The following is a 16,109-nucleotide window of genomic DNA, read 5'->3' on the forward strand; positions in this document are numbered from 1 at the left end:
GGCACCCACATTACAAAAATTAATAAGTCAGCAAACAGAAGCAAAGAATATTGTGAATTCCACCTCTTTACTCTTTAATCTGTCAGACTGGTGGTGAAGACAAATTGTCAATTCTGGATTCAATTTTTCTTTTTTTTTTTTTTTTTTAAATACGATTGTCACATTAGAGAAATGAAAACACAGCAAAATAAACTGTACAAAGGCAAAGTAGAATAACAAAAAATATTTTACTAAAACATAAGATTTACAGGAGATTTTCCAGACAAGCCATACAAAATGGTCACAAGCTTTTTCTTGGAGGGATTTTTTTCTACACTTGACAGCAGAATCACAATATTATTAGTGAAGGTGATGGATGTTTGTTTAATGTTCCCATTTTTTGTTCAAACAATGAAGCTTGTCCATCTACAGCGTCTAAGTTAGACTGGGCTAGAGGGTATATTCTAAAGTATAACTGGTTAGCTGCTTTTACCAATGCAATTAGCATCACCATAAAAAGGGAGGAGGAGCCCACGAAATTAAAACAAAAAGCCCCGCAGCTAACCCTGCCTACCTTCATTCACAGTGCTTATACTTAAACCATGATGGGATTAAAAGCAGAGATGTGCTGCTGCTTTTAAACAATTTCACAACAATCCAGATGATACTTCTAGCCTCTGCTCATGCGTTACAATAGTGAATTAGGACAAGACACAGATTTGCTAATGTGCATTTAATCACCAAAGGACTGAAGATGTCTGGGCTTTTATTCTGTAATGTTTCTAAGACTGTGTCCATTAAATGCAAACAAAAAAAGGAAGAGGTCTTGGCAGAACAGGAGAAGTGATGCACACTTGATGTTCAAAGCGCATTTAAATATTATTCATGGCATATAGCCTAGTCCATGCTCTGGCTGTAAAGAAAAAAATATACGTTTAAGAAAAAAAGTATTTTTCAAGTTTTATTAAAGTCATTGATTATTTTATTTAACACCACTTTTACACTGCTGCTGCAAGTACACAAAATATCAGTTTTGAGACTTCATGTGCAATTTTGCCCCCCTATAATATCCAAGATATAATGCACAAACACTGACAGCTGCTGAAGTGGTCTGACTGCAGTGAAGCCAACAGTGAGAAGGTGTTAATGTAATAATTCTTTCTATCCATTACAGCCTGCAACAGAGGCAGGTACGGAAGAGATGTACTTTCTGAACTAAATCTGTTTCTTAAACTTTACGCTAAAAATACAGATGCGCACTTTTATTTTACTATGAGTGCAAATTAGACACCCTTACAATTTAGGAACGTACAAGCTCAAGACAAAACAGATCTGTGTTCTTCTAGAAGGCTGCATTTACACTCTTGAATAGAGTGCTGCAGGCATTTTGAGGAAACTTGGACTACAACCACATGCAATAATTGCGTCTGCACATCGCAGGCATGGAACAGGAGGTCGGGATTTAAAACCCCAACCACTTAGTTATCAGCTCAATGTATTTCCTAAAGTTAGAAAAATAGTGTCAGATACGTCACCTGTTTCTATGGCTTGGGCTTCATTGGTCTTCCATTGCTCAGCTACATCATTTGCTAGTGGATCATCTGGATTGGGAGCGCTTAACAAAGCCTGGATTGATAGCAGAACTGTACGGATCTGCAAAGCTGGGGACCATTTATCTAGAGAGACATTTATAGCAGTATGAAACACCACATTCACAGTCTACAGGAAAAAAAACACAAGTTTTCCTCTCCCGAATTAAAGGGTAAGTTAAGTATTCTTGTAAACACATTAGATCTCTTTTTAGGGTCAATCTACAAGTTCTGTACTTTGTAAGATAAAAAGGGAGAAAATAAGGTCACACTTACCTTTCAAAATATCTAAACATATTCTTCCCAGCTTGTCTACGTTAGGGTGATAAATTTTGGTCATGAAACGTACTTTAGGAGCTGCCATTGGATATTCTTCTGGAAGGAATAGTTCAAGTTTAAATGTCCCACCCTCAAAGGGGGAATCCTGTGGACCTGCAATGACCACGTGAAAATAACGTGCGTTGCTTTCATCTGGTTCTGCTTTTATCCCAGGGACTGGCTCTGCCAGCAAGCGCTGGGTTTCCTAAAAGAAGGAAAAAAAAAAAAAAGAGGCAATGTAACAAAGACACCCTGCTTAATACAGATTGTACAGGCTGCATTTATTTTAGAAGTATTTATCAGGAGTTATTTGACTACACCCACTGAAATTACCACATTAAATGAATATCTTAAAGTCAAAGAGCAGGATGTGGTGAACAGGTAAAAAAAAAAAAAAAAAAAAAAAACTTTTTCCGATCTCTCAGCTGCTGAAACACCTCAGCACACCTCAGCAGCACCAGGTAATAGATAACAACCTGTCCTAAGCAAACCTCTTAACTTCTGATTAAACTGCTGCCAAGCTATTTTTTTTTTTCCAGTATACATAAAGGCAATTTAAAGAATACCACAGTGAAGATGCCAAAAGCATTTCCCATTCTACCTTGACTAGGTAGAAGATTTACCAGAAGATTTACGCAAATATGAGTGGACAGGGTTATTAGGATGAGTGTTTGTACTGGAATCAGAGCCAACTTTGAAGAACAGAAACTACTGCTCTGCTGCAATATTAAAGATGGTTAATATATTTATACATGTACCTGTAAATAGCTTTTGTTCAAGCACATTCAGTCTACAAATAAGCGCATTTGAAGTTACTCTAACAACCAGTTGGAGACAGACAAGCTGTTCTGTAAGCAGACTTAGGAGAGGCTGGTTTCCTACACAGATTTGGTTTCTTTGTTGCTCAACTCTTCTGCCTACAGCACTAATCCTACCCCAGACAGCGAGATGTGGCCATAGGCAAGAGCTGCCCACGTCCTGCCCATCCTGCTAATGCACCGAACAGACTAAGCTCTGTAAGTCTTTCCCTCTCCCCTGCTGCCAGTCTTCACAAGTCTTGTAAGCACCTTTCCACTGTTATATATATATAAAAAAAAAAAAAAAAAAAAAAAGCTGGAACTGGCAAAAGGACACTAGGCAGGGACAAGAAGTTCTGCAGAAACCTCATTTCCTCAGGTAATTTTAGCCCCATTTCCTGCTTTTCCTCCAGCTTGTTTTCACTGTGTGCAGTTAATTTTATCACCACCTTTTTCCATGTTGACTTTCACAACGAAAAATTCTCCTGTTTCTGCTGAGGAAAAATGGTAACTTGTAGGTGTAATAGTAATTTATTACTCTAGTTTTATAGCATAGTTACTCCGTGGCTACAATAGCACTAAAACCAGCACAAAAAGCCTCTACTTCAGTTCTTCAAATGTAACTGGACTGTTACAATATTTGCATTTTGTTAAAATAAACTCGCACAGCACTCGTGCAGCTGTCCTGATGCCGTTAAATAACACCTCGTTTTAGCAAAAGATAATGGATGTATGAAGCAGGGAAGCCACAATAATTAACACAAAAATCCAAATAGTCATCTCAAATTCAACAAGTTCCCACAACTCCTAACACTGAGGTTATTGCCATGCACAAACACACAAAAAATTGATTTATTTGGTCCAATTCCTTGTTGTGGCTACATGCTGTCTTTTTATCTGCACAGGGAGTAGCTGCCAATGCCACTTATACACATTACTTGAAGGGTGTCCACGCTGCTCAAAGCTTTCTACATTCACTCATGCAAATATATTTTAAAGGATACGGGTGAATTTACTGCATATTCAGACTGAGAGCTGTTGGTTATTTCCCCGTACAGTAGTTTTGTAGCAGAGCAGTTCTAACCAGTACTTAAAGCTTTACTTTTACATGAGAGCCAGCGAGTAAGAAGCCATGGATTACCCCTGGAAAGGGGATAACAGTCTCCACTTCTTCGAGCATGTGTTTTGTAAAAGGGCTGCCGCAGGTAAATGCGCTAATTCAGATTTCCACCTACAAAGGATCATATACTTATGGCAGTTTGACACTTTTGGAAGAAGAAATAGCATCTTATGCCAGGTAAATGATTACAATGAGCCAGCTTGAAATTAACAAAACTTTATGAAGAGGTCCGATTTTTTCAGCTTCTTCACAGCTGCTACCACCTGGACTTTGCCACCAGAGGTGCTAATTCCCATCTTTCTTATGGGTGTGCCTAAATTTTAGATGGAGCCAAGGCTCTCAAACATATATATATATATATATAATGGTGATTAAAGCCTTTAACATAGGAAGGCTTTTCAATAGGCGGGCTGACCTCAGCAGTCCCTAGCCCCCCCTCAGTCCCTCTGATCTCCCCCCTGCCTCCCCAGCTATGGCAGCATGCTGACGGCAACCGTACCACCGAGCCAAACCTGGCTTAAAATAACCCAGAATCAGCAGTCTTCTGGCAGCAGCATCAGCACTTCTACCTGCCAGCAGAGCTGGGGGAGCGACGTCTGGCTGTGAGCTGCACAAACCACCACGAAAAGCCATTTGTCAGTAAACAATGAGAGCACCCGTGTACGAGAAAAATGGTTCCTTTGATAGGGCACGGCATCGTAGGGAAGGAGCTATGCCACTGCTAGCGTGTCTTCACGTTCAGATAGCCCTTCACGCCTCTACAGGATGTGGACGCGGTCATCTTGCTATGAGGTAATGCAGAAGAGGTGAGTATGAGAAAAATCATGTATGTTACATAGAGCTACACTGGTGTCAAGGCTATTTAGAGCCCGTGCAGAACATAGATATGAGAGGAAAAGCGCTTTGAACAAGCACGTCTTGCTTCCTGCACTCCACACGGAGCTCCAGCACCAGCAGCACAACTTGAACTGCTTCCAAACAGAGCCGAGGAGGAATACTTGCGAGGAGCCTGCGAGGGAAGTGGCTGACGCTCGTCTTTCACAGCGGTGGGGCTGTGACGCAGCCACCTGCCCAGCACTTCTCCACGGCACACACAACGACAGCCGTGGCTCCTCTCAGCACTCCCCACTTCTCTTTTATGCAGAAGCTGAGAGGTATCTCTGCATCAGAAGACGACTTTTTAAAACTCTATGCACAGACAAGCTTGCTAGACCATGGAAAAACAACAGAGATGCCACTCATTGAGAGAATGTGAAGTGGTTTTACTTAAATATATAGACAACTGCCAAATTCTGACAGAAAACAAGACTTCTGTCCTTCAGTTATGAGAAAAGTTATAATATCCTTAATACATATTGGGCAGAGCCATAGAAGAGTAGTAGAAAGGGGAAAATGAATCAAAATGTTTCAAAGCCTATGCACATAAAGTCAAAAACAAACCCCTAAGTCACCCACAGAAGAGTCACCAAAAGTGGGGCTCGATCTACAAGAAGGAAGCGTTTAATCTCCTTTAACACGATAATCCAATTTTGTAACTTTAGGTTACTTTCCCCTGGGGATGGTTCCCCCATGAAAACCAGTCTCTCAAACACCAGAAGAAAATAATCACCTCCAGTTAAACTTTTAAACATGCTACGTTTTTGAACTTAATCGGGAAGCTCAAGCGCGCTCGATATTTCTCTTTCCCGTATCTCTTTGGGCAATCAGCTTTCTAATACCTTTTCAGCTGAGCAAGCAGCTCTTGTGCAAGCTGCTACTTCCCCCTTTCACCCCAGAATAGTTTTTGAACCTTTTGTCCAATTTCAGCTAGTTTCTTTAAGCTCTGTAAGATGTCAATGGCTAAGACAGAAATCATGCTCCGCGCTACTGATGGGAACGTCAGGAAAAGCCCCGATGTGACTTGTGGTTCAGCCACTTCAAAGCACATCCTGCTTCTTGCCCACCAAGGAAAGTGCCAGTAGGGATAAAATTGGAGCTAGGATACCCACATTTCAACCTGTAAAGAAGCACAAAAGGATCAGTTCACAGAAAACCAGGTTTTACAGTTCTGCTGCTAAGACAAGTGTGTTCACAATACAGCGATTCATTTTGTCTTCACAGAAATACAAATTTCCATCTAAATAAGTGTTTCAGAACAGCATCTTACAGTGTTTCTTACTAGCTCTGCTCTAGCATACTGAAGTTTCACAGAAAGCATTAAGACGTATTTTGAGCTCTAAAGCATTTAACAAAGCACCCCATGCATCCGTAAGTAGTTGTTGCTATTTGCCGTACTCTGCAGCATTTTTAGAATGAGATCTCTTCTCCCTCTTACTTTTACTCCACTTTTTCCAGTTGAAGTTAATCTCACAGTTTTCATTGACTGAAGAAAATGAATAAGTAAGTGGAAAATGAAGATACATGCCAGTCAGTGCCTCCATAAAAAAACACTATCATTCACAACTGGTTACGCCCCCCCACAATTTTCTTTCTTATTTTTAATTAAGCGCTTAAAAGAAACACAGAAGTGTTGAAGGTGTTTTGACAAGCAGAAGTAAAGCTTTGCTTATTAACACAGGTGGCCTGAAGTAGAGTGACAGCTGATCCGGGTGGGACAGATGGTGGAGCTGACATTCTCTGCAGCTATTCTTCTATGAAGACATTAAACGGAAGACTAATTGTACCCGAGGGGGGAGAAAACCTCAACCTGTTTCTGCAGCAACCTGTGAGGATGAGGCAGCCCAGAAGAGCTCGGTGATGGTTAGCAGAGAGAAGGAGGGGAGAGAGGGGACTTTTTGGGTTGCCCAGAGAGAGCAGCCACACAAACAAGATACTGATTTCAGTGTTTGGCTCTTTGAGCAATAGCCTTCATCATCCTGCTTTCAGTGGAAGAAGAAAAAAATACTGAAAAGCAGACAAGCACCAGGATACTCCCGCATCCACACCCGGAGCAAGACAGAGCCCCTCTTTAAGGGAGCCAACTGAACAAGAGAGAAGATGCTGCCACACAGACATGCATGAAAATCAAAATGTAAAGCACATGGAGATACCACTGTAAAAGAAGGAATCCATTAGAAATACACCCTTATTTTCATCCATTCTAGTCCTACAACAGTCTTTATAAAAGCCTCAAGTTGCCAAGACCTCAGCCAAAACAACAAAAAAACAATATCACTACATCTACAACTCTGGAAGACAAAAAGCTTCAGTAGTGTACTTCAGAAGCCTTACTTGCTATCAGCCCCGTGGCAGCACCAAACAGTGGCACGCTGGCAATCAGAAGGCTTGTCTGGTAAAGGCCATTCCAGCAGAGAAGGAAGAAATTGTTACATGGGATTAGACAATTTTTACAGTTTCTTCATTGCTTTTTATACTACAGTGCTGTATTCTTTGCTTGGAAAAATGAGTGCAATTCCCTTCCCTGTACTTTGTCTGTAGTTAACCACCACCAATTTCATGTTGCCTACCAAGGGATGGTGGCTAAAATAGGTAATAAAGGAAAAATCAGCATCTAACATCTACAAAATACAGAAGAAAAAAAGAAACACTAAAACAACTGTCTGAAGACTTCCAGAATTTCAGAAAGAAATTGCAAAGGCAGCACAAACTACCTCAATGAAGAAATCCAAACTCAATGTCTTCAGCCAGAGTTGCTCTGCTTTGCGATGTACCTGTCTGATGCTCAGCTTCTCATCACCCCCGTTTTCTTCTTTCACATTCAGTATTACTGCTATACAGGTAACGCTGGTAACAAAAACCTGCACATTAATCCATAAACATAGCTAAACACAGAAGATTTTAGAGAGATGTTACAGTTGGAGGAATACACTTGGGACACAACTTACTGCCGTCCTTTGCTCTCCTCAGTCCCTTACTATCAACTGTTAGATCACCCAGCGAAATTCATCCAGTCCACTACAACAAGAGGAACCTAGGGAAATCCAGACACCGTACAGAGCCTGAACACTTTCAGCTGCTGAGTGAGTGGCCACCAGGGGGAAGGAACAAGGAAAGCTGTGGGGTTTTCCTACTTCAGCCTGCTGGGCACCAACACTTGTCTGCATGGCGGTCTCTTGACCTCGTGGTGAAGCACAGCCTGTAGCCAAGCCAGCCGGGGGCGGGGGGAAATAAAAATAAAAATTACAAGAGAGAGAAGTCCGTGGGCTGTCCCACCACATGCCCATGCAAAGGAAGAGCTGTGCCGACCACGAGGAGGGGGCAACGGCATGGTGTCAGAAGGGTGGGAGAGGAGATGGCTCCGGCCATGGCGGCAGGACAGGCAGGTGACAGCCTGGAAGGAAACGCAGAGGCTCCTCCTCGTCCCAGAGGAAGAGGCTTAACTACCAGGAGTGCTAATTTCAGCACCAGATGGCAAACGGCTACATTAAAGCATTCACCCATCTCCGGGGTCCTAAGCACCAAGGGCTCTGTGTATCTTCTTACTCGCTATCAGGTTATCTAGCAGCTTCTGGCAGCACCAACAGCACAGGGAGAGGATCCTCATGCCTAGCAGCTCAGTGCCAGTACCGTGAAGATGTAACAGCACCGAGCATCCCAGAGTTCAACACAGCCATGATAAAGCTGCTCTGGAAGATCAGAGCAGAAAACATCACCAAGGCCTCTTATCCAGGAAGAGAACGCTGTGGCTACCACAGCTGTTCAGTATTTAGGCTTCTCGAGTGCTGCAGCGCCACACCTTCATGCAAGGTCTCGGGGGAATTACTCTTATTTTCATCAGCACAACTCCCTGCACAGCCGCCAGGCCATTTCCCTTCGCTGCCACCCAGCAGGATGGAGCTTACAGCCCTGAGGCTTTCTCAGGCCAAGGCAAGGCACAAGCCCTCTTCAATCCTCTCCAGGCAGTGAAACATTTTAGCTACTACCCGCCCCTACCTGCAAGTCCAACCTACCCTCAACGGCTGCATCCAGGGAGCACAGACGATGGATCCACATCCTTCTTTTAAAGGATCACCTGCAACAGAAGTTCCAGCTCCCAGTGCTTACTGCTGCCCCCTCGCCAGGCACTGCCATCCCTCAGCCCTACTGAAAAGCACATCCCACCAGCACACCTTACTCCATGCTGTATAAGTCAGCTGGGCTCTTACCTGCAATTTTAACCCAAAAATGTTGGCTGACAGCACAAACTGCCATCACCTAGCAGAGGACAGCAACTCTCAGCAGAAGGAGGGACAAACAGCTGGCACTGGCTGCAGGCAGAGCTCCTGCCACCAAAACGCCGAGGCCAAGGGGCAGGAGGAGGCACCGCAGGCACCAGGGCACTTATCCCGGGTGGCTCACAGGGCAGCCCGCAGAGCAGGCTCGAACTGCCACATCCAGAAGCACTTTGGAGAGGATGTGGTGGAGAGCTCAAGTTTGTACTGGGTCTGGCTGGGATGTTACCTTTCCCTGCAGCAGCCCACACAGTGCTGGGCTCTGCACTTGTAGCTGGAACAGCAGTGTTATCACACCAGTGTTGTGTCTGCTGCTGAGCAGTGCTGGCACAGCATCGGGACTTTCTCCAGCCCTCCTAGGGGGTGGGCAAAAAGTGAGAAGAGAAACATCACCAGGGCAGCTGACCTAAACCAATCAAAGGGATATTCCATACCATGTGGTGTCACGCTCAGCAATAAAAGGGGGAAACAGGAAGAAGAGGGGAGGGGTGGGCTCTCGTTGGGAAAACATTGGGCCTCCTCCCGAACACCAGCTACGTGTGTTGAGGCCCTGCTTCAAGGACGTGGTCAAGCATTGCTTGTTGGTGGGAAGCAGAGAGTAATTTCTTTCCTCTGCACTTCCACATAGCCTTTGTTTTTGTTTCTTTTTTTTTCCCCTTTCCCCCTCCCTTTTCCTTTCCCTTTAGTTAAATTGTTTAGTTAATATTTCCTTAATAATTATTTTTTCCCTTTAATTAAATTATCCTTATCTCAGCCCGTGAGTTGCTCTTTACTTTACTTCTTCTCTTCCTCATCTAAGGAGGGGCAGTGAGAGAGCGGTTGTGGTGTTTAGCTGCCGAGCATGGTAAAACCACCACAAAGCTTTACAGATGACACTGCGAGTTAGAGTTGAACAACAACAAAAAGGGACAGAAAATGAAAGTCACCAGCTCCACTTTCTGCTGTAGCAGAGAGAACACTTACCACTTGGAGGGCACCACACACCCCGATTTATGTGGGAAAAGGAAAAAAACAAAAGATATCCTTCAGTTTAGCTAATTGCTGATCAGTCACTTGTCAATATTTGCTCCGTAGGGAAGAGCCAACATTTCCCACCAAGTTCTCCAGGAAGATTTCTAAGGCAAAGCAGTAAAATCTATTTTTGCTATATGTTACACCAAAGTTCTGCTCTGAATGACTGGGAATCAGTGCTAACCCACTATCTTGTTCCTCGTTGCTCCAGATGTTGACTGTGCAGTTAAGTCAAACCCTTCTCCCTGCTACTTCAGCCCGCCAGTCCTTCTTAACCAGCTCAGCTCACATCTGTGCCTGCGTCCACCTTCCCTCACAACCCACGAGGGTCTGTCTGAGTGGGAAGCTGTACCCCGAGCAGCAGGGCTCGTTCGTGCAGTCACATGCAGCCCTTTCATCAGCCCGAGCAGTAGCAAAGTCAAACAAATGAGATCACAGAATGATTTGGCTTAAGAAATAACCTTTACTGCAGAGTTCGGAGCCAAAGCAGTCCCTCGGTCCAAGCTTGCTGCAGCACCACATGCTTTTTTGTGCCAGCACAGCCCAGGTTAACGCTGTTTACACAGCACGGCGGGCCAACGAGAACCGCAGGCTGACCACCTTGAGAACTTCTGGTCATCTGACTTCACAGGGTGGCAGCTTTCCCACCTCGTGCTGGCTGCCTGCAGAACCACAGGAGCACAGCACCAGCTCCAGCGCTTCAGTTCGGAGCACATACAGTACATGTTTATTTCCTATCTTTACTCTGATCACAGAAGCCCCTTGCCAGCTACCACTACCTTTATGCTCCAGCAAGTAGTTTGGCTTCATCTTCTGACACGAACCAGAAGCTAACGGTTTCAGCTGCACAGGGCTAAACTGAAAGCAGCACACTGGCACGCGGACAAGTTATAATTACTCGCTGAATGGCAACTCGTTCACGTTCTTTCAGCGTGGGATAGAGAGGAAGATCGCACTTCACCACAAGCTGATGGCTTGCACAGAAGAAGGTAAACTGCACGCGTGTTTTCGCTTTGAGAAGGCAGCAGGAGACATGAAGAAAGTTGTCAGTCAAAATTGTCTTCTACAGACACGGATAAAGCTGCATCAGAAAACCACAAAGACTTCACCCAGTAACTTTTTCTAATAGCACATCGCATTTTGGCACAGGCTCTTCCAGGCTCTATGATTTCATTAGCTACAATTAAGAAAACAAATTTGTTACCCAGGCGAATGCCTTGCTGCCTGCCAGATCTCAAAATGTTTAGATGAGAATTGCAATGCTGTAAAACAGCTGCGTTGGAGAAAGTCTCCTGAAAATGCTCTCCGTCTTTTAGGAACCGAAGAATTACCAATAAAGCCCATTAAACTTTTAACGCAGAGGTCAGACATCGTAAAGAGAAGGCTGTGCTCGTGGTTTCCAGCAGCTGGGCTGCACGCGGATGCCTCTGCTTCTTGCCCGGGGTGCGGGCACCCCACCTGCCTGCTGGGGCTGCTGCCCCCCAACACTCACCTGGGGAGGACACTGCGTGGGTCAGCACCGCTCTCCCCTGACAGCATCCCCAGATTTTCTGCAGCAGATTACGGGATTTTGGAACTGTGAAGCTGAGATCCTATGCAAATTCCTCGAGGATTATCTGGGTGCTAGCACAGATCAAGCTTTTTACGGTGCATCTGCAGCTACAGTAGAGCCAGGCACAAGTGACTGCAGTACGCTAATAGCGCAAACCCTTGCAAACTGTGTGCAAAGTGATCATAAAACATTGCCATCAATACTAGAAGTTTATTTTACTACATATTTGTATCTCAAAGGTGCTCAATGACTATATAAGAAGGTACTCCAAACAAAAAATTTGCCTCTAGCTGGATTATTTGCCATTCTTTCTTCTGAGTTTGTCCTCTGGTTTCTACCACAAGCTTCTGTAAAGAAAAGGCTACGGAAAGTTAGCGGTGTTCTCTCTGAGACCTTTTATTAAGGCTTCACACTTTCCATTTGAGGCCGGCTCCTTGGTGAAACTTCACCATATTCTTACCCTCTGGGGCTGGGTCTCCCTCTCAGCCTTCCCCAACCCCACAAAACCCATCCGTGCCAGCAGCCCCCAGGCTGCCACACCTGCCTCAGCACCCTGCACTGCCACGGCCAGCCCAGATTGTGCTCGAGGGCTGGCAAAAAGACTCTGAGGGGGTCACGAAGCACAGAGCGTATATCACCTTCCTACGGCTGCTGGAGATTCAAAAAATTCTGAAAAATGCAAAGTTTCCATCTTTCTGTCAAATGTGAAGTTCTCCACAAGATCCTAACAGCATACACGGGGCAAAACACATTTCAAAGACCAAAGATCCAGCTTCTCTGGTGAACGCCAAGGAACTGCTCTGACCAGAAGTGATCTATTTTCTACACCACGCCACCACTCAGACTCAAAATACCACTGAAAGATATTAAATAGAGAAGAGTGGACATAAATTTTAAATTGTTTATCCAAGAAACAAAGAAAGGCCCAGAAGCATCAGAGAAATCAAGAAGTAATGGCAACCTTAAACAGCCTTTCTTCATGGGAAAAAGTATGCCACAGCAGTCCATAGCTTTCAAGATCAAGCAAGCAACTTCTAGCCAGGCAAGAGGCCATCAGTGAATTTAAGAACCCCTAGATAGTTTCAGAAGTTGCAGACTGAATACCTGATTTATATTTAAAAAAAGAACACACAGGTAAGGCAGATTATACTTACCTCTAGAGCAGAGTTCTGCACATGCCTGTCTCCACATACACCACCAGAATCTCTGTAAAACCTCCCAAAAAGTTTACTTTCCGAGGTAATGTTTTATAACTGCAGTCCAAGCGTTACCCAGACTCTCAAAAAAATACTGCAAGAAGGAGCTCACTGGTAGTGATGAGGAAATGGCTTCTTATGCTAAACAGCAAGAAAGGAATATCTCAGAAAATAACATTACCGTGCAGGGGAGGAAATCAGAGCCCAATAGCTTCACACTGATAAACTCCTTAACAGAAAAAAAAAAAAAAAAAAAAGTTTGAAGAAACGCCACGCACTGCTTCAGCTGTTTTGTTTCAGGATAGGAGCAGCTGCAGTGATTTCACAAAAGTGTTTCTAGCAGCTGGTTACACAGTTAACACGGACCTGGACACCAAAGCATGAATGATGAGATCACTGCAGCAGCGAAAACGGCAGAGAAAAACATTTCAAAAAGATGACACAAGGCAACATTGCCTGTCCCATTCAGATACACTGACTGCACTTGACACAGAAATGAGGTGGTTTGAATGTCAGCCAAAAAAAAAAAAAAAATCAGATGCAATTCAACTCCTTACTCCACTGGAGCTACGTGACTTTGCAACACAGGAGATAATTGGTGTAATAAATGCTTGAAAGTACAAATTTCTGGGTTTATTTGTCATGTACATTGCAAAGAGTCACTTTGAATACTGTGCAGTAGGAGAACAGCATGCAGTCCACCACAGAGACACAGCTCTAAGTGAGCACACCACACCACGTCTTCTTAGATGAACAGATTTTCCTCACAAACTGACTCTCCAGAGGACCCTTGGCATTAGGCTACTGAAGAAAATAAAGATACCTGCTCTCTATTCACAACAGAAAAGTTTCTCCAATTCCAGTTTTACATCCAAGGACTCAAATGTCATTTTCTGTTCAACATTTGCTATGTGTTAACGCTGTAAGCCATACCTCTAAAGCAAGTCATCTCCTGAGCTTACAGATCATCCACCCCACTTATTTAAAGCCCGTGTTCCTAAATAATTGGCATATAGCGAGCCAGGAGCGATCCTTTACCTTCAGTAAGGAATACTTCACCACATCTACACCGTCACCTTTCAAATGAGCATGGGGCAGCACTGCAAGTATAAATAGAGCTCCCTGCTGAGCCGAGGAGAGCGCGGGGCCGCCTGTCACCCCGAGGGCCAGGCCGTGTGCCAGCAGCACGGCACCACCAGGAGCACCTCGGGCAGCTGCTGGGTTCTGCATCCCGGGCTGCTGTGGGCAGGGGCTCCTCCACCCAGCTGGCCACTGCTGCGCCTCCCCCAGCTCAGGATGTGGATCAAGGCAAAAAGGGCTTCTGCTAACAGGATCCTTAGTGAACTGGAGAGAGAAATGGCTTCTGATGGAGCATCTGGTGACTGCAGCTCGTTTAGCCTTCAGTAGCCCTTCGCTGTCCTCTGACCCATCTTTCTCTTCTTTTTCCTCATCTTTCAAATTCACACTAGCAGTGAAGCTCATTTACTGCCCTCCACGTAAGGCAACCAACACTGGGATACGTAACTCCAACATTAGGATAGCAACCATCAAATCCACCCTCATCTGAGACTCCTGAAGACCCAAGCGGACTTACTGCTCGCCTGCAGCTCTGCAGCTGTGATAACACTACTTTCTGCATTCAGGAATGCAGTGACTAGTCAGATTCAAACCCTAGACCATACACCCATCTGATGCACGCACAGCATGAGATATACAGCCATCCAGCACAACCAAATCAAGACTCAAAAGCTCTCTGGACTGCATGCAGACAACCCATAACGCATACACAGGGCACAACCCGCAGCACGCGCTGCCCTGTAAGAGACACTACTCCTGGTGTGGTCTAAGGAAGACCCCTCTGAAGGAAACCTGGAGTTTCTAGGACTCTGCTGGGAGGAGTGTGTGTCCGCCCATCCATCTCCAAGGATGGGATAAAACGCTCCTGTGCCATCATCTATATTGGAAAAAGAGCTGTGAGCATTGCTCTATGCTTTTTTCCTAAAAGAAGCTGAAAAACCAAAAGTGCCAAGAAGGAAACGTATGTACCAGCTTACAAGTGGGTGCGCTTCTTGGCTGTGCGCAGGAAAATTGTCAAAAGCTACAGAAAAACCTAACACGGGCATCAGCTCCACGAGTGAGCTCTCATCACATCTCTGCGATGAATCCTGGTTCTGCTGTATTATGAAACTGCTTTCTCACACCTGAAATACGTTCAGCATTGTACATGTATGCCGTGCACCAAGGCAGCTGGATGACCACACTCAGATCTGTGTTACAAACGCTTCGTTTCTGAGCAGCACAAACCGCTTTGACACACAACGAGTCCTAAGCCAGTCTTATTTTTACCTCGTCTCCTCTGTCACCTACCACACAAATTGATCTTTTTAACAACGATCCAGTCTTATTTTTGCATCAGTTACTCCCCACACGCCGCGTTACGCTGTTTCGGGGCGGCCGGCCGCTTTGCCTGCCCAGCCAGGAGAGCCTCGCAGCACCGCCGGCCACTTCTGACATTCATTCATTCGGCGCAGAAACGGGGCGCTATCCATTTCCCCTGACCCTAACGCAGCCAGCCGGTAACCCACCTACAGCCACCCACCGACCCCGGCCTGAGGGCCCCCAGCCCCATCACCGTCGATGGGGCAGGGCCGGGGGCGCCCAGCCCAGCGCCCACCCACCCCCGGGGGCCGCGGGCCGGCAGCGGGCCCGGCTCAGCCCCGGTGCGGCTTCACCGGGCTCGGCCCACGCCGGAACCGGCCCCGAGCCCGGCGGGGAGCGCCCCGGCGGAGCCCGAGCCCGGCGGGGAGCAGCAGCCCCGGGCAGGGCCCTCACGGCCGGGCAGGGCCGCGCTGCGCCGGGATGGGGCCGGGCCCGGGGGGGGGAGGACGGGGAGGGGAAGGGAGGGGAAGGGAGGGCGGGGGGCGCGCCCCGGTGCCCCCAGGAGCCGCTCGCCGGCAGCGGGAGGGCGCAGGGGGCCGGGGGGGAGCCGCGGGGGGCGCGGGCGGCGGCACCTTGATGATCCTGCGGGGCAGCCCGGCCATCTTGTCTCGTCGGGAGCAGCCTGGCGGGCTCGCCTCCGCTCGCCGATCGCGCACAGCCGGAAGCCGCCCGCGCCGCGCTTCCGCCAGCACCGCCCTCGGCGCGGCACGCCGGGCAATGTAGGCCCCGGCCGGCCGCGGGGGCCGCGCCCCGCGCCCACAGGGCGGGGGCGTCCTCGCTCCTGTTGGTCCTGTTGTTGGCCCTATTTCGGCATCTGGAGTGTCACAGAAGCACCTCCAAACATAATACCCGTGTGTTACCAAAGCCGCTCTAAGTGAATTTCCATCCTTCTCGACAGGTCACTCACACAAGCACCATCACCTCCCCAGCGCCCTGTCCCGCCCAGCCCCACAGCTGC

At 46.4% G+C, this 16,109-nt stretch overlaps 1 protein-coding gene across 1 annotated transcript; it reads right to left on the reverse strand.

The window, feature by feature from the left end:
* Positions 1-208: 208 nt before the first annotated feature.
* UBE2N (ubiquitin conjugating enzyme E2 N) lies at positions 209-15,855 on the reverse strand. Its single transcript, XM_084506181.1, has 4 exons — positions 15,724-15,855; positions 1,845-2,091; positions 1,515-1,655; positions 209-892 (listed from the first exon to the last, which is right to left on the reverse strand). Exons 1-4 carry the CDS (start codon positions 15,751-15,753, stop codon positions 852-854), a joined length of 459 nt encoding a protein of 152 aa, XP_084362307.1. The 5' UTR covers positions 15,754-15,855; the 3' UTR covers positions 209-851.
* Between the last annotated feature and the right edge of the window lie 254 nt (positions 15,856-16,109).

The sequence above is a fragment of the Aythya ferina genome (assembly GCF_964211825.1).
Source record: "Aythya ferina genome assembly, chromosome: 1".
Classification (NCBI taxonomy): domain Eukaryota; kingdom Metazoa; phylum Chordata; class Aves; order Anseriformes; family Anatidae; genus Aythya; species Aythya ferina.

Coding starts and splice junctions, on each gene's coding strand:
- UBE2N (XM_084506181.1), bottom strand. CDS start 15,753: ATGGCCGGGCTGCCCCGCAGGATCATCAAG. Junction 2,092..15,723: donor TGCCCCGCAGGATCATCAAG/GTGCCGCCGCCC, acceptor TCCTTCTTTTAG/GAAACCCAGCGCTTGCTGGC. Junction 1,656..1,844: donor ATGTTTAGATATTTTGAAAG/GTAAGTGTGACC, acceptor ATGTCTCTCTAG/ATAAATGGTCCCCAGCTTTG.